Source organism: Pelobates fuscus, chromosome 5, assembly GCF_036172605.1.
Source record: "Pelobates fuscus isolate aPelFus1 chromosome 5, aPelFus1.pri, whole genome shotgun sequence".
NCBI lineage: Eukaryota > Metazoa > Chordata > Amphibia > Anura > Pelobatidae > Pelobates > Pelobates fuscus.
Genome location: NC_086321.1, coordinates 72,898,341 through 72,926,249, shown reverse-complemented (window position 1 = coordinate 72,926,249; position 27,909 = coordinate 72,898,341). Strand labels below are relative to the sequence as shown.

Here is a 27,909-nt window from a genome sequence, read left to right as displayed (position 1 = left end):
TAAAGTTCAGGCCTACCTGATACAGCCACGTGTAAGCGCTGTACCAGAGTTGGATCCAAACTGCCACGTGGCGGCCATGCCGCAACCAAAGTAGGCCACTCCCTAGTGCACAAAGTGACCAAACGTACAGGGGACATCTTAACCCCAAAATCACAAACTTTGAATCCCTTTTTAAAATTCTTAACCATACATCCTAAGGGATCCGGAATCGTTGACTGCGACGCACCCATATTTAACAGTGGAACGTCGTCGACAACGATTACTATACACGCGTACTATTCAACAGTCACACCCGTTTCCTCTGGCAACAGCACCACGTGGTACGGTTACCAAGTGAAACGTACACAATAACAATAAACACTCAGGGAATTCCCGTACACACACAGCTGCTACACCAGTCACTATATAATCAATATTATGCCCTTTGGCGTAACTACACAGTCACCCACGCTATAATTCTCTATATACGAATTACCCGTCTATAACACACCCCAGTAACATCGTCTTTTACAAATAGCGGTTACAGTACGGTTAGCATAGGTCAAAGCACAAGTTAAGGTCACAATACAATTATTAGTGGTTATGGTGTTAAACATGCAATGGACGACAATGATTAGTACTTATTATATAATGTCAGTAAATATACAGGGTTATGGTACCGTGCACTATAATACAGCAACACACTATTAACACTCTCGCTAGACGGCTGAGCTCGCGCTATCTAACAAGATATACACTTTACTAAAACAATCGTTAACACATTTACAATTCCCAACTAAACTATTGGCCAGTACCTTGAATGGACTACCTAAAACTATATACACCCGTTTTGGTTAGCCACACTGCCCAATCACCACATATACATAGCGAGCTAGAGAACCGAATTTACACAGGCGCCTCTTAGTCGCACTATACAACGAGCTAGAGATCCGAATTTACACAGGCGCCTCTTAGTCGTACTATCAAAAGTCTAGTGGGTTCCAAATTTACACGCCTTCCCACTTAGCCCAGATAGGATGAGAACTAGCGAACCGAATTTACACAGGCGCCGCTTAGTCTCCCGGTCCCTCCGACCTAGCGAACGTAATATACACCCTAGAACGCTAGTCTAGACAAGACACCGGTGTCCGGCTAGGGCTATCTTACACCAGGACCCCGCCTGACTAACCAAATCAAACGGTCTGACTAAAGAGCGTTCGATCGAGCGGTGCGCCTTCGCTCCTTCCCTCCGACAGAGGGGGCAGATACAGATTCAAAAACCCCTTTGGGCCTACCGCACAATCGGTATACCCCTAGCGGGTCCTGCCGTCTAAAACAGCAGTTATCTTACCTCCTCGTTCCTGAACCTGAGTTCACACTCATCGACGGGGACACCCCAGCACTTCTCACGTAGAGGCCGATGATCTCCTGGACAACAGACCAGTGGCGCCGAGACGAAGGGAGGTCCACGCAGAAGTTCAGGGGTGCAGCCGTAGAGAACGTGGGCAAAGATAGACCGTCTCACGCCTCTGCCTCTCAGCTACCGTTGAACGATGAGCTTCCCGGCCAATGCACCAAATGATACCGGAGAAACTGACGGAAGCCAAGCACAGAGAGATGGACACAGGTTTCTTCAGGAAGGAAGAGATTCTTTATTGGATCACCGATCGGGACTCAGAGGGACTAGCGTCACCAAAATACAGCAAAGTCTGAGTACTGAATACATAGAGTACATTCCTTATATAGCACTGTAGCTCCTCCCACAATTAACTACACCCACACATACCCTTAACCTATTTAATGAATAGAGTCTAAACTCATCCATCCGGTCTAACCACGTGGCTCATCTGATACAAAGGAGAGGGACGCGTAATTCCAGTTCTTACATTCCTGCACCTGGTCAGTACAGTGATGACAGTATCTTAGCTACGTGTTATTAACTAACTGATACTACAAACACATATACATACATATGCCTTGTGGCAATCTTAGCCTGCTAAACTTGTATTTTACTGGAATTACATCACAATCACATTTATTTTGTGCATATATCCTCTGCATGCCTTGGCTGCAGAGGACAGACGGATGGACGCACGCACGCACGCACCAACCTGAAACATCATGAACCCTATGCATTATTTAAAAAACCTACTTCTGAAGCATTTTCTTCTGGTTTGACAATAGAAAATGTCAATCTACATACATAACATCATAGCAATATATATGAAAAGGGTAAAAATGTGAATGTGATTAAAGAATTATTTTAGGGCAATATCTGCAAAATAATTGTTATGAGACCATATACATTAATACTGGACTTTCTCTCCATTTCTTCTTCGAGTCCTTGCTAGTCACATTGCACATGCTTTGGAGCATCACCTTACTTCCTACAAGAAACCATTTTATTAGGTTTCAGGTGTTAGAGTTTTGATGAGCTTATATTTGCACTACCATCCTCCAGCATTACAGTAGAAAGAAATTGCATTTCTCTGTCTCACTGCATTTAAAGTGAGCAGAAACACACACAATACAATACAAGGATTCTTTGCAGGCTGCAATATCATCCTGTAAAACTCTATTTAGTACAAATGCTTGGCATAACTGAAATTTATATATGCGGACATTATGTCCCCTATTTTTATATTTTGGTGGCATTTTTAGGAGACTGTATTCTAAGAACTACCTTTCCTCAGAAATGTCCACAAGCAAATATTCTACCACTTTAACTGCTATGCCAACCCTAGCTCAATGATGATACTTTTGCTACAATGCTAATATTTTCGACCCAGTGTGTAATAGTGAAAAATAAAGATTACATTATTATTAATTAGGAAGCGCCAACAAATTCCATAGCGCTGTACAATAAGTGGACTAACAGACATGTATTTGCAGCTAGACGAGACGGACACATAGGAACAGAGGGTGTAGTGGGCCCTGCTCAAACGAGTTTACATAATACTCCCCCCTCTCCCAAAGTATAAAAAAATGAATAAAACATTAAAATAGTATACATTTGCAGACGTTTAATTTTTTTAGGTATCCAGCAACAATCAACACAATTGCAGCAACAGTCACTCACCCAAATCACATACAGCACCCACTTGACACCCATAGCAAAATTACATGTTATACAGCACTCATAGCACTCAGTGTCAATGAACTCGCAATTCACCCATAGGAATACTATACTCACTTCACATACATATCCCCCTTAGCAACAATCACTGATACAAACACACACAACTTTCATATCACATATATTACAAAAACAAGAGCATAGCAACCATACAATACAAGCTGTGTTTATACTTAAACTAGATAATAAAGAAATGTTAATTGCGTTCCTCTGAATGATTATGTTATAGCTGTATATAGTGAGATTTATAATTCACAAAAACCTTACCTGGCATACGCTGGAGCCACCCAGTAAGGGTTTTGCTCTGCATCTTTTGCATGACGCAAAATAGCTTCTCGAGGGTTGCTATCATCGGTTTTATCCAGTGCAATATTCTTCACAATGAACGATGACAAGGTACCTCCATGAGTACCCACGCGACCTCCGCGACCTATAAAATAAAGAAGCCAAAAGAAAAGTTAACATTGACATTGCGAGATGAAGCAAACACCACTCCTTATTAGTACATTGCTTTAGGAAGACATTAAAAAGAGTATACAAAACAATATATGCTTTGAGGTCTCTATGTTTGCTACAAGCCCCAGATTCAAAAACTTCTTTCTTCAGTAAGTTCTCGCCAGAATAGAAAAATGTCTAAATCTCATTCTGGTCATCCCATTATTTTCTATGGGAGTACTGCATATTTTGCATACAATTTTGAGACTTGTAGTTCAGTTACATCTTTCCATTATGGGAACTTTAATATCAACTATTATATAAAAAAAAAAGAGTGTTGCATCAGGTAAAAAAACATCACAATAACAAAAGAGACAGATCATTTTACCATTAAAATGAAATCATGAAACATGTAGTACATTAAACTGAAGAAAGCAATATTTTACTCAAATTAGGGTTTCTTTTTTTCTACTTTATAGTTTCCATTAAATCTCATGAAAGCCCAGCCATGTAATGCAAACATACAATCACTTGTTAAAAACCCTATTCTAACGAAAACTCTGCTTTAATTTTCTCCTTCCTACCACTATTCACTACTTTCTCTTTGCACAGATGCAAAATACAACTTGTATAGGAAAAGCGATATATTGAGGACGTTGTCCCACAGCCCGGGAAAACTATCAGGGGCTGGTGGACAGCTGCCATAAAGGCACCTGTCACGGTGTTCCCTCAAACAGGGAATAACCCTAAAATAGAAATAGTAGTAAAAAACAAACAAACAGACAACGCCCTCTTGGACAACAGAGGGGGAATAGGATAGTTAGAGAAAAAACAAAGCCCCCTTGGACAACAGAGGGGGCCTAGGATAGTTAGAGAAAAAACAAAGCCCCCTTAGACAACAGAGGGGGCCTAGGATAGTTATAGAAAAAACAAAGCCGCCTTGGACAACAGACGGGGGGCCTTGGATAGGGCGGCAACATACAACTTATGGGTCTTCATGTAGAATATTATCTACATTCGTTGTTCTCTTTTTACTAAAATCCATCTTTGTTTTCCCCTATTTACCATCTACCGCTCACATTTTCCACATTACTCCAACAGGATGTTGGCTTGGCTTGACTTCCCGTATTTCTGGTATCCCTGACACTTTGGCTTTGTTCTTTACGTATTTGTTCCTTTTCTGTATTCCTGACCTCAGCTCATTACTGTATTCTATTACGTTAACTCCGGCCATTCTAAGGCCCGGTAATACGTTGTTACTGTTTGTATTTGTTACGTGTTTTACTTAATTCTGCATGTTGGGCCACTGGTTTGTCCTGACACACTATACATAGGTCAACAACATAACGACTAGAAAACTCATGTACTGTACAGACTGTACAGACCAAGAACAGCCACGACAGTGCACCTTGCTTCTGGAGAATACATAGGGCAAATACTATACTATACCAGTGTAATACTTTGAGGTACCTTGGAAAGCCCAGCCTATTTAAAAAAAAAATAAAAAAAAAATAGCAAGGAATGAATGAAGGAAATAATGCAACAAAGTGCAACAAAACTAAAAGAGGCCATGGTTCCAACATGCGCGGAAGCCTTAAAGAATCCTTGGTTGTTCAGTGAGTGGAGCATTTGGTCTGCCCCTCTAGGAGGTGCAAACCATTTGTACCTCTCTCTCCATTCTAGCACTTCAAAATCACTTAAAACACTGCATCATGAAGAAGAGTGGATCGCACCCAATAGAGATGTGGAACACACAGAAAACACCTCTGATCTCCCAATCTGGCCCAATTGAATCTGGTAGATGAGAGTGTCAAGTAATGGAACGTGGAATGGAAAGTATTCTGACTCCTGGTAAAAGGCAATTATTATTATGTTCTTGCTCCAAAATGGCATAGTCAATGAGGGAATAAAAGAATGGCACAAACTGTCAAAGCATGCGGTAATAGGAGATGTTGATAGAAGGTAACAGACACAGAAGACGAAGAGTGGGATCCCACTGACGACTGACGACAGTGACAAGTTGTCAGTTTAAAATTAAAATGTTTAACTGCTTCAAAAATCTACAAGTATTTGTCCTCTAGGGTCAATAGAGCGAACTGCATAGTGATGGTTAGCAGACTCTTTAACATCTTAAGAAACCAGGATAAGCCATGCAATTACCACAATGTGTTCTTAAAGACCAGGCAACTTTATAAAGTGTATTAGGACAGCATATTTTACAGTTAAGTCTTTTAGGACCATATGATCCTAATAACAAAATGTTGCAGGGCCATTATGGGTTAATATAGTTATGGGCCATCATATATTCTCTGGAAACCAGGTTTTCAGTATTACTTTCTTATCCTTGGCATGGTACCATAAAGAGGATGAGTGGTAGAGTCAGACACCAGGGGTCTACAACTTCCTTGTGACTCACTGCGACTATTCATAGACTAGTAATTACAGACATCTCCATTAAGACATTCTTTAGAACACTTGCTTCCTCTGTGACACATTGGCACTTGGCATCAAAGGCCCGGGCAGATATAGAATTACGTATCTGTTTTGGTAGTACAAGCACGTTCTACTGACCGTGCGTGGCGTATAGAGTTGAATTGCATAATTCAACTCTCCATAACCACAAATGACAAGAACTCTTTAAATGGCCCATGCTCTTGAAAACAGAGTCAATCAAATGCACATTGACTGGTGTCATTTTCAACAAGAATGATTGTGTTTTTCTCTTCTATCTTTTCATGAACACATATTCACAGTGAATATTAACTTAAGACAGTACAAATTAATTTTCTCAAACTACTGTTAGTAACTATGTTATAAAACCACTCTGAAGGCTGAAAGTCTTAATTTTTTGCCAATGTACAGATTTGTGTTTGATAGATGCATTACTTATTTATTGTCTCAGTTTAGGGTAAATTCTGAAAATAAAAAATGGGATTAAATTAAGTGCATATAACTAAAATTGTCAGACAACATTTATTGGTAAGGTTTGCATAATCATTTTTATTTTCCTAAAGTGCCCTGTTTTCATATGCAAAGATATGCACTGTGTTTCTTAAACTACTAGTGTCCACAAAGTATAGTTCATTTAAAGGATCACTATAGGGCCAGGAACACAAACATGTATTACTGACCCAACAGGGTTAAACCCACCATCTAGCCACCCTGGTCCCCTCATGCCTCCCTAAATATAGTAAAATCTTACATGAATTCAAGTCTGCAGCTGCAGGCTTTGTCCCTGTTTCCTTTAGACCTGCCCACTGCCTGCTGACATCATCATAAGTGGTAGCCTGATCCAATCACAGTGCTTCCCCATAGGATTGGCTGAGACTGACAATGAGGCAGATCAGGGGCAGAGCCAGCACAATTCAAACACAGCCCTGGCCAATCAGCATCTCCTCATAAAGATGAATTGAATCAATGAATCTCTATGAGGAAAGTGTCTGCATGCAGAGGGAGGAGATACTGAATGTTTGGATGCATTTTAGGCAGCCATGACCCAGGAAGGATCTCTAACAGGTATCTGAGGAGTGGCCAGTGAAGTTATCACTAGGCTGTAATTTAAACACTGTATCTTCTCTGAAAAGACAGTGTTTACAGCAAAAAGCCTGAAGGCAATGTTTTTGTTTACCAGAACAAATTAAATAAGCTGTAGTTGTTCTGGTGATTATAGTGTCCCTTTAACAGAACATACACTGTAAAGAATATCATCTAGATGCATTATTATGACTTTGGTTTTGAACCGATGATACTTAGAGGACCTTGCGGTTACTCACATGGAAGTGCAGAGAATTGAGAAAAAAATTACACATTAAAGACCTAAAAAGCAGCAAAATAGAGTTTAAATTTCGATTCAGTACAGTTCTTGTGTTTAAGATAAGCAAAACCAAAACATTAAACTTTGTATTTGTACTTTAATAATGACTTGTTCGTATGTTTAAAGTGATATGCCTAGCATCCCTACATAAAAATTAGCATTGCTGTGTTTTAACATCAAAGGGAGTTTCACTTTTAAAATGATATGTAGATATCCACATATTTTGCTAAATGGATCAACTTGGAGGACAAACCGGAGATAATTGGTATAAGCAAATTCCTTGAATAAACAGCATCAATATGTAAATAACAGAGAAAAGAGTACAAGAAATTGTACACAGGCATTTGTAAGTCAAAGACAGGAGTTTACATTTTATTTGCAATCCTTCTGGGAAGAAAGACATTAATCCTGCAACCATGTGAGTTGGAGAAAAGCAAGTTAAAAAAAAACAAAAAACCCAAAGGGTGTAAGAAAGAGCTCAACGTATGCACCTTAGAAAGAAATAAGCCAGAGTGACTTGTAAAACAATGGAAAAAATGTCTAAAAGCTAACTTAATGTAAACAGTGGCCAATACTCCACAAAGTCATCTCAAAGGTGTAATCCATCTGAAAAAGCTTAAACTGAAATCTGCCAAGAGAAAGGTAAATCGGACAAAATATAATGTAAATAGTTAACAATAGGAAGCAGCTTCAGAGGTAAAGATTTATACACAGTAAACGCACATAGTTGCAGAAAAGGAAATAAATCTTTAGGAATGTATTTTCTTCACATTGATACTGCTTTACATCCAAGAGCTGCGTCAAACATACCAAACATTCATAGAGGAATAGTAAGGCACAAAACTGTATGTTTGCTGTTAAATAATAGCAAACCTTTGCACCAAAACCCTGGCATAACACAACGACTGGCAGAGGCTACAGTGGCACGACACTCTGCTGGCTGTCTCATGCCCTAAGTCTTGCCATCTATATGTGAATTTCAGTCTGCAATACCAGTTAAGGACATGTCACAAAACAGGGTATTATAGATATGTCAACATTGGCACTGAGATTAGAGCTTTAACACACTTATTGATGGATTCTCTTACAAAAGGTAAACTTGACACTAGTAACTGAATAGCAGCTCTTCAACGGAAATCTATAGGAGAACAGTAGTTACATTCTCATTTCCTGTTACAGCCCTGATGAGATGTTCCAGGTTGATACATACTATCTTCACGCATTATAGTGATAATTCATTTTAAAATATCACCCTTCTGCCATTCATTTGCAGGAAACCTCAAAGCTTTGGACCTTCTACAGTGATATCCACTCATGAAAGATGTTCCCTCTCTTTGACAGGCTATCTTGATCCTTCATCAGTTTATTTGAGAGAGCTGTATATTTCGGAGGAACATACGGAGCGTGTAGAAAGTGGAAGCCAATTCCATTCATCTGCAATAGGAATTGTTCTTATTTTTCAATGAGATCCAGAGAGCAACTCTATTATTAATGTATGTGCTCTCACACATTTACCACAATCCCTGCAGTGAATCTCATTAATATGCTAACTTCCCTCTCTTCTTGCACACTGGCACTTGCTGTGGTATTGGACCCACATACATATAGGGATCCAGAGATTCAGAAAGCACAAACAATTCCGCACATTCATTCCAAATAAACAGAACAATATGGGCTGCATGTGTGTTTTTATATATGCCATATTTCAACAGTCAGTTAATGCTTTAAAATGTTTTGCATGTTAGCCAGTGTAGTAAAAAACTGTACTTACTCTGTACAGGTGGTATATGGTCCCATCAAAACAAAATAAAATATATAGTGATCATACCGACCAATGTTGGAGATGTAATAACGCTAAAGGCTCTCATTTCAAGATCGTCCAGCCATATGCATACACCTTAATTTGAAAACCGACATTCTCTTTGGTCTTCTATGCTTCCCTCACTGCACAGAATCAGAGAAGACCATAGAGACTTACGGTCTGTTTTTTTAAAGACTGTCTGACCCAAGGTGTATGTATATGGTTGAAAGATCTTGTCACATACTAAAAGTAGAGATGGTTTTTCTCATGATTTTATTTTTAAATATTCTTCATAAAATAAAAAAATCTATTTCCTTTCAAACCTTGATGAAAGGGTTAATATATTACAAAAAGTCGAGGTAACCGGTATTCTTTAAACCCCGGCTTAAGATTAATCTGTATCTATAAAGACAAGGCCTGTTCTGTATTTGTATAAAGTGATAGAGACAAAGAAAGCGAGAGAAACTGTTGCTTGCAATTTGATGAACATAATGCATAACTGAGATTTTATTCCTTGATAATATAATATTTCCATGACAGGTGCACTTTGGTATGTTTTTTAAGGTAAGGGAAGCCAAGATTTAATTCTTTGTGTTTAACTAAAGTGAAGAGATGTATAGTGGAAACATAGTTACCTGGCCCTGCTACAGGCGGTTCTGGTTTGTGGGATTTTAATGGGTCAAGTCTATCCTTCTCCAGCTGTTTTCTTGTACTTCTTTGTCTTGGTTCTCTGAACATCGGGAGAGCGTGAGCTACAGGAAAAAAAACACACATTTTGTTACGATTGGAAAGACTCAGAATGTTTAAACTTTACCAGGAAATGTATTCCCAGGCGTTCATTGAGAACTCTGTACATACCAAGTGAAGCTTTACTTACATCTACCTACTGTTATAAAAGCATTCTTCGAAAAATGATTTGGCTTTTGTTCAAACACAGTTTTTTTACTTTTCTTTTTAATTAAAAAAAAATAAAAATTAAATCATTATTTAATTGGCCTTAGAAATGCTGAAACTCAGCAGGGGCTCTCCCTGAATCTATCTCTGTTTAAGAAGCCAAAAGCTGCAAATTCTCATGGACTTAACGAACCAAAGTTGAACAGATTTATCCCTCCCAAATCCAAAACCCCAAATTTTCAACCCAAATGTTTAACAAACACAGATGCACCAGGTATAGTGATAACCAGACGGCATAGAATATTTTCTGCCTGCACAACACATTAAATAACGTGACTTAGCATGACAAAGTGATGGCTGAGCTTTGCCAAGTATAGGATAATTTGACATTATATCCAAAAATGTCTTGAGATGAGTCAACCAACTGTTGAAGGTTTCAGAGCTCCATAATTTTGTATAACATTGTGTAGAGTGTTTGAAGTGGTATGCTAAAAACTCTGATATCTGCCACTTCAGGCAGTACTGGCCTATGCCAGTAAGGAGCCGTATGCATGAATATATATATATATATACTGTATAATCTGTTCCGCTAAGAGTCAGTGCCTGGTAGGAAAGCTTTAAAAGCTGTAGCATTGTAACTTAGGATAGTCTGTGCACATGGGGCTTACAAATATATGTGATACAATTACCCCATCAATACTCTTAATGAGCCACCTTTATTGTGTTCCTGTTCATTGTTTTCTTTTATATCCTAGGAGCTGACAATTACTCAGAGCCATATCTCATACTAGAGTGCAATGCTCTGTATATCACTGTGCATACATTACATGTACTCAGATAAAGTGTTATGGTACATTTGCAGGATTGCGTAATTGCTCTGTGTTTTTTTCCCCCCTAAAATGCAAAATAAAATATTATTTGGAAAAAAAAAATAGTTTAGAATTGTTTGGGTTATTTATTATATATCATCAGATGAGTCTTTATATATTACCACTTGCATTCTTGTAGTAAGTTTTAACCATGCTAATGTCAGCTTACATTCTGCAAGACGAATGTTCTAAAAGGCAAGTAAGCTGGATCATTTTAAATATATTTATTCTGCTATTCATCCATTTGGAATTGAGGAAATAAGCTTGATAATTCTCATTTTACATGGAGACGACAGTAATCCAGTTGGATGATCATACCTTTCCAGAAATGCTGGGTGTAAAGCATTATTAAACTACATTTTCATGCAGAAACATAACATTTGGTCATCAAGAAGTTCCTCGGATTGTATGATAATTCAATTTTAGTTTGTGGTTGTCTACGTTGGTAGCTACAACAATCCCAAACATTTTATGGTTTAACAAGTTCGAAGGATTGCAGTGCTCCTGGATTCTATTTACTCTAAGGATCTTGTTGACTTAGAAAATTGCAGACCACATGGTTCTGTTTAGAAGATATTGATCAATGAAGAAATTACGAGCAAAACAAATATTTAATAAAGCAAATAGGTAGACACATCTCAATTTACTAATGTAAGCAAAGTTAATCTTTTTTTTATTTTATTTTTTATTAGAATAATCTTAGTGATGAAATTGCTTTGAGAACATTTTTCCTTGACAGACGAGCTATCGTCCTTTTTTGTTTTTGCAACTACTCAGCGTAGCGAAAAACATTTTGATACATATTACATTTTCACCAACAAGCTAGTTGTGCCCCTGCCCTACAAATACATCTTCAACAGATTAGGTTAATAAACAAAATGTCAGCTTCTAAGACAGTGCAATTGTCCTTACGATTAAACAGGCAGGGATACAAACTAGTGAACTTTTCAAATAGATGGGCAAGATGTATTCTGTACTGAGATTGATCAATAGAGCAAGGTAAGTTTGTAGCCTGATAAACCCAGTGCAGAGGGCATGGGAGGAAGATTATGAAATTATTTAAACACAGGTGCCGTAGAAATTTGGATGTGGAAGGCCAAAAAACCAAGAGGAAACTGTGGCTAACTGTAAATTAAAGGGACACTATAGTCACCTGAACAACTTCAGCTTAATGAGGTTGTTCAGGTGAGTGCTACAGCTCCCTGCAGCCTTTTTCTTGTAAGCACTGTATTTTCTGAGAAAATGCAGTGTTTACATTGGAAGCTTGGAACACCTCTTGTTGCAGTCAATCAGACGGCCACCAGAGGGACTTCCGAGTTCAGAGGCCCTAAAAAGGCCTCACGTCTGACGTATTCACGCATGGGTGAATACTTCAGACGGGCTATCAGCACACAAAGCACTGTGAACGCGCTTTGTGTGCTGAGGCTGTCAGCACTGCTGTGGGAGTGGCTTCAGCTGACAGCTGACAGCTGAAGCCCGAACCCACAGGGACTCTTTCCTGTGCGGCGGGTGGGGGCCCTAAAATTAAAAATAAGGGGGGGACCTACTGTCCCCCCCGGCCCCCACCCCTGTGCGGCGGGTGGGGGCCCTAAAATTAAAAATAAGGGGGGCACCTACTGTCCCCCCCAGCTCCCACCCCTGTGCGGCGGGTGGGGGCCCTAAATTTAAAAATAAGGGGGGAACCTACTGTCCCCCCCCAGGCCCCCACCCCTGTGCGGCGGGTGGGAGCCCTAAAATTAAAAATAAGGGGGGGGGAACTACTGTCCCCCCGGCCCCCACCCCTGTTGCGGCGGATGGAGGCCCTAAAAATAACAATAAGGGGGGGAACTACTGTCCCCCCGGTCCCCACCCCTGAGCGGCGGGTGGGGGCCCTAAAATTAACAATATGGGGGGGGGACCTACTGTCCCCCCTGGCCTCCACCCCTGAGCGGCGGGTGAGGGCCCTAAAATTAACAATAAGGGGGGGACCTATTGTCCCCCCCCGGCCCCCACCCCTGAGCGGTGGGTGGGGGCCCTAAATACAAAGGGGGGGGGGGGACCCTAGTTAACCCTCCCCCCCCAAAAAAATTATCTCCCTACCTACCCCCCTCACCCTAAAAATAATGAGGGGGGACCTTTAACTAAAAACCTGTAAAAAAAAAAAAAAAAAAAGAGATAAAAACAACTTACCATTCTTCAGGCCAAATAAAAAGCCATAATAACCGACGCAATTAAAAAACCAAACAAAAAAAAAACCAATCCATGTTCACCCATGGAGGGCTCCGCGCAGACTGAGCTTTGCAGGGCGGGGTAAGGCTTATAAAGCTTTGCCACGCCCTGCAATTAGACTAAGAACACTCTGATTGGCTGGTTTAAGCCAATCAGAGTGCTCTCTGTCATTTTACACAGCGTGGGAAAATTCCAAAGATTTTTCCCACGCTGTGTAAAATGACACAGAGCACTGTGATTGGATGGATTTCAAGCCATCCAATCACAGTGCTCTGTGTCATTTTACAAGCGTGGGAAAATTCCAAAGAACTTTCCCACGCTCGTAAAATGACACAGAGCACTGTGATTGGATGGCTTGAAATCCATCCAATCACAGTGCTCTGTGTCATTTTACAAGCGTGGGAAAATTCCAAAGAACTTTCCCACGCTCGTAAAATGACACAGAGCACTGTGATTGGATGGCTTGAAATCCATCCAATCACAGTGCTCTGTGTCATTTTACACAGCGTGGGAAAAATCTTTGGAATTTTCCCACGCTGTGTAAAATGACAGAGAGCACTCTGAAAGAAAACATCGAATGGTAAGTTGTTTTTATCTCATTTTTATTTATTTTTTTACAGGTTTTTAGTTAAAGGTCCCCCCCTCATTATTTTTAGGGTGAGGGGGGTAGGTAGGGAGATAATTGAATTTTTTTTTGGGGGGGAAGGTTAACTAGGGTCCCCCCCCCTTTGTATTTAGGGCCCCACCCACCGCTCAGGGGTGGGGGCCGGGGGGGACAATAGGTCCCCCCCATATTGTTAGTTTTAGGGCCCCCACCCACCGCTCAGGGGTGGGGGCCGGGGGGGACAGTAGGTCCCCCCTTATTGTTAGTTTTAGGGCCCCCACCCACTGCTCAGGGGTGGGGGCCAGGGGGGACAGTAGGTCCCCCCCTTATTGTTAGTTTTAGGGCCCCCACCCACCGCTCAGGGGTGGAGGCCGGGGGGGGGGGACAGTAGGTCCCCCCCTTATTTTTAGTTTTAGGGCCCCCACCCACCGCTCAGGGGTGGGGGCCGGGGGGGGACAGTAGGTCCCCCCCTTATTGTTAGTTTTAGAAAGCGAGCTGAGCTGTCAGTCAGACAGCTCAGCTCGCGAACGCGCATTCCGCGCACATGCGCGGTAAAGCGCTGAGTTTCTTCATAGGGCGGCTGTCAATGCCGCTCTATGAAGAACACGATTGGTGCAGCGAAGCGTCCTATTGCGCCCCGCGATTTCGTCATTTTGACGAAAAAGGGGGCGCGGCATGGCTGGGAGCTCGGCGCTGGAACGGAGGTAAGTTTTTAATATAAAAACGCTCCGAAAATTATTTTTAATCAATGAAAGTTCATATAAAAGCAAGAAGGAAGGCTGGGGGACCTGTCTTTCTTGCTTTTATATGTTGACTATAGAGTCCCTTTAAGGTAGGTTGCCACAATGCAAAATTTGTGCATACTTATCATTTTTGCATGATCGATTCAATGCCAAACATTTGATGCACAAGTCCCTAAAAAACTGTCTTTGAGAATTAACCTGTCACTCATCAAGTCTGAATTTGGTGTGGATTGATAACATTTGGTTAAGACAAGATAATGTCAACAGGATTTGCAATTCTCTTATTTACTAAAGGTAACTCTGGTTGAAATTAGAAATATCATTTGGTACTGTGAAATGTCTGCTTTAAAAGTGAATATTAAAGAGACACTCTTTGTACCATAACAATTTCGTCTCAATGAAGTTGTTATAGTGCAAGAAGGTCCTGGGCACCGCCTTACCTTACCTTAAGGGTTTGACCACTGACAAACTCTGAAAGATACTGCCTGATCGCTCTGCCCCTCAACTTCCTCTAAAGGTTTGAGGCTTGATTCTAGAAGCATGGCAACAGGCACCGCTTATAGGCTGAGTATATCATTCAGAATACAGCAAAGGGCAGAGGAGCTATAACCCTTGACTGTACCCCAAATTCAGGACTAAGTGACTGTCAGTATCTATAGATACTTTGAGAATTTGTCATTAAAACTCAAAAGGACTACATTCTGAGAGTTCCCGGGTGTGGCTAGAATGTGTACATGTAAATATTTTTTGGGATAAATGCAGTTAATGAATTGGAACTATTTGCAATATATATGGCCACACGTAAATTTAATAATTCCCATGATAATTGCCTAAAAATCTGGGCAACTCCAAAATCACTGAAGAAGCCATAGGACCTAAGCATTGTTTGACGAAGAAAACCAATGATTTTCAAATATCAGTTTCTAAATAGCCTTTGCAGCAACTGAGGATTTTCAGGTTACAAATGACCTGTGATATGAGCAGTAATAATGACCTCATGTCTAAGTCAGGAAGATTAAATCAACAGCCCAGCTAACATGCTGTCAGTCAAACTGTCACAATCGCTTTCAGAGAATCGGCTATCATCTCACATTACTTGACCTAGGACATAATTATTTTATAAACATGACTAAATATGACCCTTATTTATTTTAGATCCAAGCAGAATTATATGTAGAAAATAATGAGACAATAAAAAACAAACAAAAAAAAAAAAAGTTGGTTCTGAAAAATAACAATTTTCATGATTAGATAAACCAACAGCTTCACTTTATAAGCATTTATATTATTATTTATATTTACTTACGTGTAATTACGTAATCCTGAGTGAGTGTTCCTGCTTGACGTTCTTTTCTATTGGTTTTAACCACGCATAGCTTTGCACCCCTGAGGAGAGGGGAGAAAACAAAAATGGGGGTTATACAGTTTTGAACATTGTTGGAATATTTGTTTAAACTTTCATAAATACCTATGACAACAACAAATGTTTTTGGCATAGTATATTTCTGGGATGACTGAGGAGTCCACCTTGAACATATATTTTTATATAGAATGGCTGGTTAACTCATCTAATCAGTGGTCCTTTAAAGTGACATTCATCACCTGACAATTTTTTTTAAAGTAGCACTTTAAAACAAAAAAAAAGCAAGAACACTCTGAAATGTATTTAAGAAATGTTTATAAACTTATTAAAAACTCGGTCAGATTGTATTGTTGGGCCACCAACTTGGGGAGTTTCTTAAGACGCTGAATTTTCCTAATAGTGATGCAATGAATTAATGCATCTCTACGAGGAGGTCCTGATTGGCCTAAACGGCAGTTGGCCCTGCGCCGATTTTAGCCGATATTTAGCCAATCCAATGCTTTCCCTGTGGGAAAGCATTGGATTGGCTAAAAATCGGCCAAGTTGATGATGTCACAAAGAGGGCGGCGCCAGGGACGTATTTGCCGCGAGGCAAACAAGGCATTTGCCTTGGGCGGCAATTTCCAGGGGGCGGCAAAAAACGCCGCCCCCAAATGTCCAGGAAAATACCATGTTTGCCTCAATTTCTGGGAGCCCAAGAGCTGGCTGGCCACCTTTGGGCTCCCCTTGGGGCGGGCAGGCAGGCAGGCAGGCGGGTGGGCGGGCGGCGAGGGAGCACTTTCCCCTGAGCTCTCTGCTCAGCTCCCTCATATTCCGGCTCCCAGCATCACTCTGCGGCGCTGAGGGAGCTGAGCAGAGAGCTCAGGGAAAAGTGCTCCCTCGCCGACCGGCCGCCTGCCTGCCTGTATGTCCGGCCTCCTCCATGCCCAGCAGCGCCACTGGACCCCAGGTGAGAAATCCACCCAGCTATCCCAAACGTAGGGAGGCTGGATGGATTTTAATTAAAAAAAAATATTAATAATAATTGTGAGTGTGAGGAAATGTGTGTGTTAGTGAATGTGAGTGTGTGTGTGTGTGTGTCAGTGAATGTGAGTGAGTGTGTGTCAGTGAATGTGAGTGTGTGTCAGTGAATGTGAGTTTGTGTGTGTGTCAGTGAATGTGAGTGTGTGTGTGCCAGTGAATGTGAGTGTGTGTCAGTGAATGTGTGTCTAAATGTGAGTGTGTGTCAGAGAATTTGAGTGAGTGTGTGTCTGTCAGTGAATGTGAGTGAGTGTGTGTGTCAGTGAGTGTGTGTCTGTCAGTGAGTGTGTCCGAGTAAGTGTATGTCTGTCTATCAGTGTGTCAAATCAGTGAGTGTGTGTATGTCATTGTTTGTCAGTGTATATGAGAGTGTGTCTGTCAATGAGTGTGTGCGTTTGTCGGTGAGTGAGCGTCTGTCAGTCAAAGCGTGGCCTTGACATGAAGGGGTGGGGAAAATTTAAATTAGGGGGGAGGGGTGCCCGAGCCAAAGGCAGCACAAATCCTAAAAACACAACTGGGCGGAGCCAGCACCGGCAGACCCGAGTGGCACTAGAAATAAGGTGAAGTTTATCCTTTTATAGGGGCTTGAGGGGGGGGCAAGCCACCTAAATGGTGGGTTAAACACTAGAGTGTCAGGAATACATGTCTGTGTTCCTGACCCTATAGTGAAGTAAATGTCATTCAAAAGTTAATGGTGGGTACTCAATAAACTAGAAACAGAGCAACATTAACACATAGAACCTTTGTTTTAGAACATTTGTATAATGGAAACAAGTAAAGGTTATTTATCACATACATATTGTTTGTGTTGGGTGTGTAAATATTGCAGGCAAACGTAAGATACATCAGCAAAATAAAAAGTAAAACGAAAACCTTACTAAACAGCTGTAACAACTGCAAACGTGGTATGCAAGTCTGACCACTATCAGCATGGTGCCAGAAGTCCCAAAATGGAAGCCCAACATAGAATTTAAAGATACTTGGTATTCAATGGCATTAAGATTGCTTTCGCTGAATAAAACTCTTTACAAAAGAAGGTTCAGTGGGTTTATTATTTTAAATATCGCTAACCTGCTTAGATTTTATTTCCAATGCAAAACATGGTAGCATCACACAGAAATAAAACCGGAGCAAAGCTAATTCTCAGCCATTTAAATTTATGAACTATATTATCCAAACTGGTGGATAGTTACAGGTGGATAAATGTGTGTAACTATCTTAGCACAAGGGTTTAAATAGCTTAGACAATGACAATGTAAGCCTTGGTATATAGACAATCACTATGGAGACATAAACCAGGATATACAGACAGGAAGCAGCATTACTGACTATTGGAGACTTTTTTTTTTTAAATCAATTCCTACGCCTAACAATTACAGATACAATGTCAGAGCTTATCTTTTTGACAGTGCTTTGTGAACATGTAAACGGTGCACTAAGAGCCACAACCCACTCATCTACACTGTGGGCGTTTATATCACTATGATGACTGCACCGATATACAATCAAAAATGTTAGAGCAAACTAACCATTGATCCATACATTTGCTAGCAGCTTGGAGAGTAAATAATGCTGTGGCTAAAATGGTACTCTACACAGTCCCCCCAAGTCATTTGCACATTGGAGAAGATCTCCAGTTCAGAAGATTTGGTTTGTGTTCTTGTCCTTTGCTTTAACACATACCTGGAATTAATAAATTACTAACTTCCCAGCAAGGCCCCCATCATGGGAGTACAAACCATATAGGTGTATTGGGCCCTGACCCCCAGGGGCCTGGGAAGGGTTGGAGAGGGCCTCCCACTCTGAGGAAGTGTGAGGAGCAGCAGCAGCCACAGATTGGAGAAGGATTGGAGGGTGAGAGGGATATCAAGTTGGGGAAATTGAGGGGGGGGGAGGGGGAAAGAAAGGTAGAGTTGGGGTGAGAGATGTGGGGCTGAGGTGAGAGGGAAAATTAGTTCAGGGGAGATGGAGAGAAGGAAGTGGAGTTGGGGGTGTAAAGGAACTGGGGGAGAGAGGGAGATGGAGTTGGGTGGAGATAGAGAGAGAGGGAGTTGGGTGGAGAGAGGCAGATGGAGTTGGGTGAAGAGAGAGAGATGGAGTTGGGTGAAGAGAGGGAGGTGGAGTTGGGTGGAGAGAGAGACGTGGAGTTGGGTGGAGAGAGGGAGATGTAGGTGGGTGAAGAGAGGGAGATGGAGGTGGGTGAAGAGAGGGAGATGGAGGTGGGTGAAGAGAGGGAGGTGGAGGTGGGTGAAGAGAGGGAGGTGGAGGTGGGTGGAGAGAGGGAGGTGGAGGTGGGTGGAGAGAGGGAGATGGAGTTTGGTGGAGCGAGGGAGATGGAGTTTGGTGGAGCGAGGGAGATGGAGTTTGGTGGAGCGAGGGAGATGGAGGTGGGTGGAGAGAGGAAGATGGAGCTGGGTGTGAGAGGGAGCCGGAGTTGGGTGTGAGAGGGAGCCGGAGTTGGGTGTGAGAGGAAGATGGAGTTGGGTGTGAGAGGGAGCTGGAAAGGAGGCAGCTGGAGCAGAGGTGAAAGAGTTAGAGCAGGGGTAAGAGAGAGATGAAGCTGGCGTGAGAGAGTCTTTAGAACTATACAACAGCTGCTGTTAGGCAAGTAAAGTCACTGTTCATGAGCTCTATTTTAATCTGATGTCCCTTTACTTTGAAGGGGTTCAAAAATGACTTTTTCTCCACCATTTACATGACCCCTTTGCAGTATTGCTATCCTGAACATTGTGACAGGGATTAACAGACAAGTAACTAACAAGTTAAATTATATCATATTTTATGGTTTCTCTGGCAAACCTGGAGAGTTTCCAACCAAATGTATACCAATCAGCAGAGTATTTGAGTAACAGAAAGTAATTTATCTAACAGAATAAAAATGACATACCTCTGGCTTTGAGCTGGGTCATAATATACTCTGGCCAGTCCATTGCCGGTGCCCACCATTATTTGATTCAACTTAGGGTGCCAAAGACATCGAACAACACTCTGGGGAAAAAAAAAAATACTTTGTTACATGTTTTTAAATGCTTAGACAGCCATAATGTTGGTTGGGCATCATGGGAAGCATAGTCTAAAAGAGAGTTAGCGTGCCAACTGGGTTCTGGTACAGTAGGCAACTATGAGTTATACTATACTATCTTAGTGCTCTATAAACAGAGAATATTTAAGGAGCCATTTATATTGTACATTTTATTTATGATATAAAGCGCTTACATGATCTGCAACACCATACAAAGAGTAGATGAAAAAAGAAAATGACAATACATTTAGGCAAACATTATTATGATTACGAGGTTGTGATCTTGTCCATTTGAATGTAAAATAAAGTGTTAGGAGGTGGGAGGGCGAGTATAAAAAGTGTTTGATAAATTAAAAGCTGAGCACAGGATAGACAATAGCTTGTGTCTCAGTCCAGTTGTACCTGACAGTGAGGTTGCGAACCTTTTAGATTAAATAGGTACAGGAAACCTAGTTTGGGTTCCATCCATCAAATCCAAAGAAAAGAAAAAAAGAAAACCAAAAAACAAAAGCAAACCCCCACAAAACAAATCTCTGGAAGAAGATAGCAGTGAGCAAACATCCACAATCTGGGCAACTGGTTCAGCGCCACACTGAACTATGAGGCATAATGGATAACACTGAATTTCTAAAAATGAGCATATCATGTTATCAGCATACCAAGAATATCTCATTATTCACATTCTTAAAGGGACACTGTAGGCCCTCTAACCATTCCATCTCATTGAATTTGTTATGGTGCCTGGAGTCCCTCCATACCGTTTCTGATAATTACATAAAGGTCCACGGCCACACACAGCGTACTACCTACTGGAGATATCGCTAAAGCAGAGATACACAGTTTTCATATCAACAGATGGCGCTGTGACATGCAGTCAGCAGACACTCTCAGTCAATCAAAGCTGCCCACCTCTGCTAATGCTAACGCTTCCTCATTAGCTCAGCAGCACGGATTGGGTTGGGGCTACTAAGCACTCTCGTTAAGCATTAAAACCAGTTTAATGATGACTGGAAGGACGGTGCTAGGGGACTTCAGACACTATAACCACTTTACATTCAGTGCCTACAGTGTACCTTTAAAGGAACACTATAGTGTTCGGAATACAAAACTGTATTCCTAACACTATAGTGTCCCTCTGCTTCCACGGCCCTTCCTCGGTCACGAAAGGGTTAAAAATCCTTTCTTTCACTTACCCGATTACAGCTCCAATGTCTTTTGTCGCTTGATCTGGGATCTCTTTCCACAATGCCACGACGATGGAGGAAACTAATGCGCACGCATTATGCTTATGGGGATTTTCAAGACGCTGGACATCCTCACGTTAAGCGTGAGGATGTCCATCGTCATTTCACAGAGTTAAACTCTGAGTGAATCATGGAAGTGGACAGCCACTACAGGCAGTCTTAAATGATCACTCCACAGATCCAAACCCCAGCCCCCCCCCAAAAAACAACAGTTTAGTAGATATACCCACAATGATTACATGCATGCATATTTTCATGTATGTATTCATTGGGAGTATAATCTAAAAGAGATTACAAAAACTGCAGTTCTTATGAACTGCAGCCTTTGTAAGCCATTCTGTATTTTCCCAGAAGAGACTTTCAGTCTCTTCGCAGGGAAATAACCAATCTGACTTCGTGCACATGCTTGCCGGCTTTTGCACGTGCGTATACTGTTGTGTGCACTTGTGTCGCCGCGTGTGCATTTCTGATGCGGAGGAGCTAGTCTGAGGTCTGTGAGGGAGTAGAGCGTGCCTGCCACTTCCGTTAGCTCAGGGAAGCTAACAGGAGTAGGAAGGAATCCTCCCTGGGTGTTTGATTGACAGTCAGGGGGGAGTTCCTTAGTTAATTTATAAAATTGCTGATTTCTGGGTACCTGGTGTCCCTTTACATTATAATAAGCAAATATAATAAAAATGTTTAGCGCTTTAAGAACCAATTCAGCAGACAAATGTACATTAAAATGTAAATGCTCATTAAACACTTTGAATATTATGAGCATATATGTCTCGAGGATTCACAATATACAGTTTGTAAATAAAGCTGGGCTCAATGATAACGAGGGATCAACCAATCCTGCTGCAGTGTGGAATATATGTGATCTCTGAAAGCAAAAACAAAAAATAGATATTTCACCATGCTCTACATCTAACATGTCCGATATGCTGATGTAAAGGTTCCTTCTGCACAGGCCCAGGTGAGACATACAAGATGGTCTCCCCCAAGTGGACACTAGTCAAACTTTTGTTCAATCTGACAAAGTTCTTAAATATTTGTTTGCTTTTCATATGATTTCACACTTGGAACTTTAAGGCATCAGGGCACGAAACATCTGCCGATTAAAATAAATCCTATAACCAGGGCTTAAAATTTGCACTAGCCTCTAGCCATTGATGAGTAAAAATGAAACCCAGGCAATTAGAAATTCAGTTCTGGAGGGTAAAGTATAGCTTGCTGTGGCAAGTCACATTTCAGGCCTGGCTAGTAACACAGAACTACAGGTTTTACACCCTGCTGGCATCCTAGGACCCTCTTTGATAGCAACGTTTCTATAAAACTTCAATGTATTACATTGCAGAACCAAGGGGGACAGGGACAGTGCATCCAGACCACTTCAATGAGATGAAGTGCTCTGGGTGCCTATAGTGTCCCTTTAAGTCAAAACAAAGATTTTAGTAAAGAATGTATGTGACAAAATGTGAAGAAATTTGGCTGGCTTTTAGGTAACCCTATCAACAAAGTCATTAATAATAGCTTTTACAGTTTATTCAGTACAGTATACTGAGTGACAGTACATCACTCGCAACCTTACACCACTTGCTCAGAACACGAGAGATGTTTGTGTCCAGGGCAACCTGACCAACTAAAAGTTAGGCGATGAGGAAGAACTAAAGATAACTAACAAATATATGCTAAATGAATATGGAATGGAAAATTAAAGGGACAATCCAACTAACAACTTATTCTCATTGCATTGTTCATGGTGCAATGAGGTTCTCTGTCCACATATACTGTAAACCATTTATATTCTAGGTCTATATCTCAAAACATGTCAATATTATTAGAGTGCCTGCACAAAGTGCAGTGCTCAATTTTTTACATTTTTTTTTTAATTGTCATTTTCAATGAATTAATGCATGATGCATTTATACGATTAATACAGGCTTTACCAGAATCATAAAATATAATTAAAGGGACGCTCCAAGCACCATAGCCATGAGCAATTGGTGGGGCAGTGGGAGCACTTCTCACGGGGAAAGGCAGATTGCGTCACAAATATGGCCAATATTTAAATTCACATTGCCTGTCTTTCGCATTATATGAGCCCCCCATTTTCTTTGGCACAGACTTAAAGCAATTTTCCCCGAACTTAGATTCGCAGGATTCCATGCGCTAGTAGCTAATTTATGTTCGCCAAAGATAGTGCAAAGTGCAGGGATTCTATATTCTCCTGCACAGCTCACAAACCTTCGCGGAGTGTGCATTGCAAAGCAATGAGATGCTGTGCGGGGTCTAATTAGCCTTCCCACATAGCATATAATCACCCTTAAAACGGTATTTGCTTACCACTTGAATTAACAGCTGAGTAGGCTCAGAAATTGCACTTTATGGATTAATGGGATGCTATGCAGGAAATCTAGACTCTGCAGAGCATCTCATCACCCTGCAACAGTTATGAGTATGTTAAATGCAGAAAATGGACAGGCACAGGGTGAAAAGGTGTGACTAAGGGGCAGGGCCGGCCCAATACATTATGCTGCCTGGATCCAAGTAGGAAATGCTGCCCCCCTACCAAAAAAAATTAAGCCACTGAGCAGGTTCTTACCTTCTGAGGCTGTGGCTGATGGGAGTTGGGGGCCTACTCTTCCAATCCGGCCCCATCCTCAGGTCCAGAGAAACTGTAATGTTTAAATTGCAGCTCTCAGTCTGCCCACCGTGGCTGTTTACCAGACAGCCACTGCAGGTGCTTGCTGCATCCAAATGGACCTTTGGTCCAGTATCTGACACTGGACGTCCTCACGCTCTGCAAATGTTGTTTAATGTTACCAATCCTCAATAAGAAGAAAGTGATGGTGAGAGACAGCTGAAGGGACCAGGCATTTTCCCACAATATGTGCAACAGGTGCCTACAATACTCGGAGCCCCGTTTTGTAAAATAGTGATGCGGCTTCTGGTAGATGAAGCAGTCAGAGAGCTAAAGACCAGGGCAAAGGAGAAGATATTCCCCCACTCCTTCCTGGGGCCACCATGGGGAGTTTTTGCAAAAATCAAAACAAACAACAAATAAATGCCACCAAAAGTGACAATTCTGCTTTAATTATAAGCAAGATTATAAGCTTTTTGGGAGGGGACGTCTGCTTTCACAGTATTATACCGATTTAACTTATTAATTTAGTTTGATGTTTTCTGTAAAATATGTGTGCACCCACAGTTCTAAACCAAAGTTTTGCCAGAGACACGTTAGACAAGTCACACTGTTTTCAGTCAGCCTTGAATCTTACACAATCCAAAGAGATGACAGCCCTAGCTGTTACCTATAAAAATACATTTCTCTTTCAGAAAATGCCAAGTTTGATTCCTGATCGCGCTGTCCTGCTGCTTGGTGATGCTGAGCTTGAATTGCGTGTTTTTGATTTGCCGCACATGACCAACCACAGTGAAGAGACAAGACGCCTGTCAGTAGTGGAGATACTCTGTGCACAGTGGTCATGTTGACAGCAGTGGTCAGGCTCTGTAATTACAGACAGCTGAAAAAAGTGCTTCTGCAATCATTACATTCTATTTTATTTTCAAGAAAAATATCAGATTAATATCTCCATACTTATTAACCTTTGCAGGACGAAGACTTGGTAGTATTTCAATGCATGAAGAGTAATATCAAATTTACCTAATTGGAGTTCATTGAAAAAATGTTTGCTAGAATAGCCAAACTGTGACAATGGGGTAGTAGGGGAATGTTTATGTCCAAATATTGCAATTCGTGTTAGAGAATAAAACCCTGTTGTGGTTGTTCAATCATAATTTAATGCTAGCACTCTTTTTATATATTAGTGTGAGGGTTTATTATAGTACCAACTATTTATAAATCATTGATTGAAAACTCATTTCTCAAGATTTGGAATGTTGGACATGCAAGTATAATAATATAATACCTTTTCCACATTCCAGTGCATTTTCACTTTCAAGGCTTTCCACTTTTTTTTTTTTTTTTTCAATGTCAAAATAGCCAAACTACAAATATTGTTGAATTGGAATTTGTTTTCCAATGTGGATACTGTGGCACTACATTAAATTCACTTTGAATTAATTTTGGGCTCCTGATAATTCACACTTGCTGGGATCCGGATATGTTCAGTTACACACCCCAAGTACAGATTGGAACTACAGAGCATTCTTTTTTTTTTTTTTTCTTTATCATAGTCACACAAAACAAACATATCTGCAATCATGCAATCAAATCATGGGGTTCATTTTCATTATGTTCTTTTTGGCGTATATGTACCACTTTTAAAGTACCAAAATGATAATGCAATTACAGGCATATTTAACCTTTAAAGGGAACAGACACGTGATATTACACCATTGAAACTTACCTACCGTTTCCCCCCCGAAATAAGACCAGGTCTTATATTCACTTTTGTTCCAAAAAACAAACTAGGGCTTATTTTCGGGGGAAAACGGTAGTAAGCATTTACAAGAAAGCAGGTATATGTTTGGGGGAATTCCCCCGAACATAGACCAGTTCACTGGGGCATGGAATCCTGTAAATTTATGTATAGATTAGCGAACTAGCGACAATCTCAACCAGGGCTTCTTTTCGGGGTAGGGCTTATATCACGAGCATATCCTGAAAATAAGCTAGGGCTTATTTTCAGGGAATGTCTTATTTTTCAGGGGAAAACTGTATAACTTAAAGGAGCACTATAGTGCCAGGAAAATTACTTGTTTTCCTGGCACTATAGGGTCATTAGGTCCCTCCCACCCTCAGGGCCCCCCTCCCGCAGGGCTGAATGGGTTAAAACCCCTTCAGTCACTTACCTTTCTCCAGGGCCGGTGCTCCCTCTGTGGTGGGGAACTCTCCACCCCCTGCCGACGTCAGATCCGAATGCGCATGCGCGGCAAGAGCCGCACGCGCATTCAAACAGCCCATAGGAAAGCATTACTCAATGCTTTGCTATGGACGTCCAGCGTCTTCTCCCTGTGATTTTCACAGTGAGAAGCGCAGGAGCGCCTCTAGCAGCTGTCAGTGAGACTAGATTAACTGGATTAACTTCAGTGAAACATAGCAGTTTCTATGAGTTAAAACTAGAGGGACCTGGCACCCAGACCACTTCATCGAGCTGAAGAGGCCTGGGTGCCTATAATGGTCCTTTAAATTAACCCTTTTCACATTATGCTCAGTTTTGTTTTAATTTCAAATTGAATATCAACCAATTTCACTATCCAGTTGAGTCCTGGCACAACCATGGCACACCTTGCATTGGTGGAGGAGAACCAGAGACACTCTTTATGTTTCTCTTTTTCTCTCTATGCTGATTGACAGGTGCAATTGGCAGAATTTATAATCTGAACCGGGAGTCAAGCTGGAGGCACTCCATCTAGGATAAAGGATAGCAGTGTAAATTTCTACACTAAAGAGACACAATAGTCACCTAAACAACTTTAGCTTAATGAAGTAGTTTTAGTGTATATATCCTGCCTCTCAGGTTTCACTGCTCAATCCACTGCCATTTAGGAGTTAAATCACTTTGTTTCTGTTTATGCAACCATTGCCACATCTCCCCTGGCTCTGATTGACACAGCCTGCATTAAAAAAACTGGTTTAACTTTCAATCAGATGTAATCTACCTTAAACAATTGTATCTCTTTTGTCTGTAAATTAAACTTTAATCACATACAAGAGGCTCTTGCAGACTTTTAACATAGCATGGGATAAGAAAATCTAAACTAAACAGAACTTGCAATAAAGGAAAGATAAACATTAGATGACCCTTTACAGGAAGTGTTTATGAAGGTTGTGCAAGTCACATGCAGGGAGGTGTGACTAGGGTTCATAAACACAGGGATTTAACTCCTAAATGGCAGAGAATTGAGCAGTGAGACTGCAGGGGCATGATCTATACACCAAAACTGTTTCAGTAAGCTAAAGTTGTTTTGGTGACTATAGTGCCCCTTTAAATCTTATTTTCCAAACCTTACAAACATATATTTGTTAAAGAATAATAAAAATATTGGACAGTGATGGTCCCTCTGTAGCTTGCTAAAAAGGCAATACAATTAGTTCCATCTGGAAATATATAGGCAAAGATCTTTTTACTATAGTACTTTTTAGCACGTAAAAAAAAAGACTTTTATGAAGCTTGACAATTTGATCTTGAAGGATCAAATATATACAAGCCCTTAAGGTGTTACTAGTGCTTTAAATGAACCCTAAAGAATGCATCAAATGCCTCAAACATGTGCAGCCTCCTCCTTCTGACTCACCCATTACATGTATTATGTTTATACCACCTTTGATGTTTTCTACAATAAAACTATTTGTGCTTATATTCTAAGGGCATGATTCCATCCTTTGTCTGTGCTTGCAACAGAAATACATAAAGAAAAAAACTATTCTAAACACTGAACCTCCATATAGAGCTGAAAGACAAGTAGTGCAGAGTAATTTATCACTTCACGTTGTTTATACTTCAGCACCAAGTAAATCTCCTTCTCTACATCACAGCACTAAATTATTTATTTGTGAGCATTTTCAGATAGCTGTAATTAAAGCATTGGAATCCAGAACCCATTTTTCTTCCTTTTTTCGAAGCTGCTAGCCTGCTACATACCAAACAGTAAGAAACAACGTGACTATTTTTGTGATTATTTGACAAAAGAGAAATTAAACAACCACTCATGTGATCTCCCTTTAAGAATGTCAGATTATGCATATATTCTATTATTATTTTTACAAATATGTTCCCTTCACTATGGTGATGTCCTGGTCAGAAACACAACTGCAAAAAGGATAATGTG

General features: G+C 40.9%; 1 protein-coding gene across 2 annotated transcripts in view; it reads right to left on the bottom strand.

Annotated features, from left to right (window-relative positions):
- Window positions 1–27,909, bottom strand: part of WDR70 (WD repeat domain 70) — a 276,550-nt gene that overhangs the window by 22,622 nt on the left and 226,019 nt on the right. For both annotated transcript variants that reach the window (XM_063456857.1, XM_063456856.1), the window contains exons 14-17: window positions 19,754–19,854; window positions 15,790–15,869; window positions 9,801–9,917; window positions 3,383–3,545 (exon numbers count right to left, since the gene is read on the bottom strand). In XM_063456857.1, the coding sequence (XP_063312927.1) occupies window positions 3,383–3,545; window positions 9,801–9,917; window positions 15,790–15,869; window positions 19,754–19,854 (461 nt within the window). The remainder of the gene's footprint in view (window positions 1–3,382; window positions 3,546–9,800; window positions 9,918–15,789; window positions 15,870–19,753; window positions 19,855–27,909) is intronic.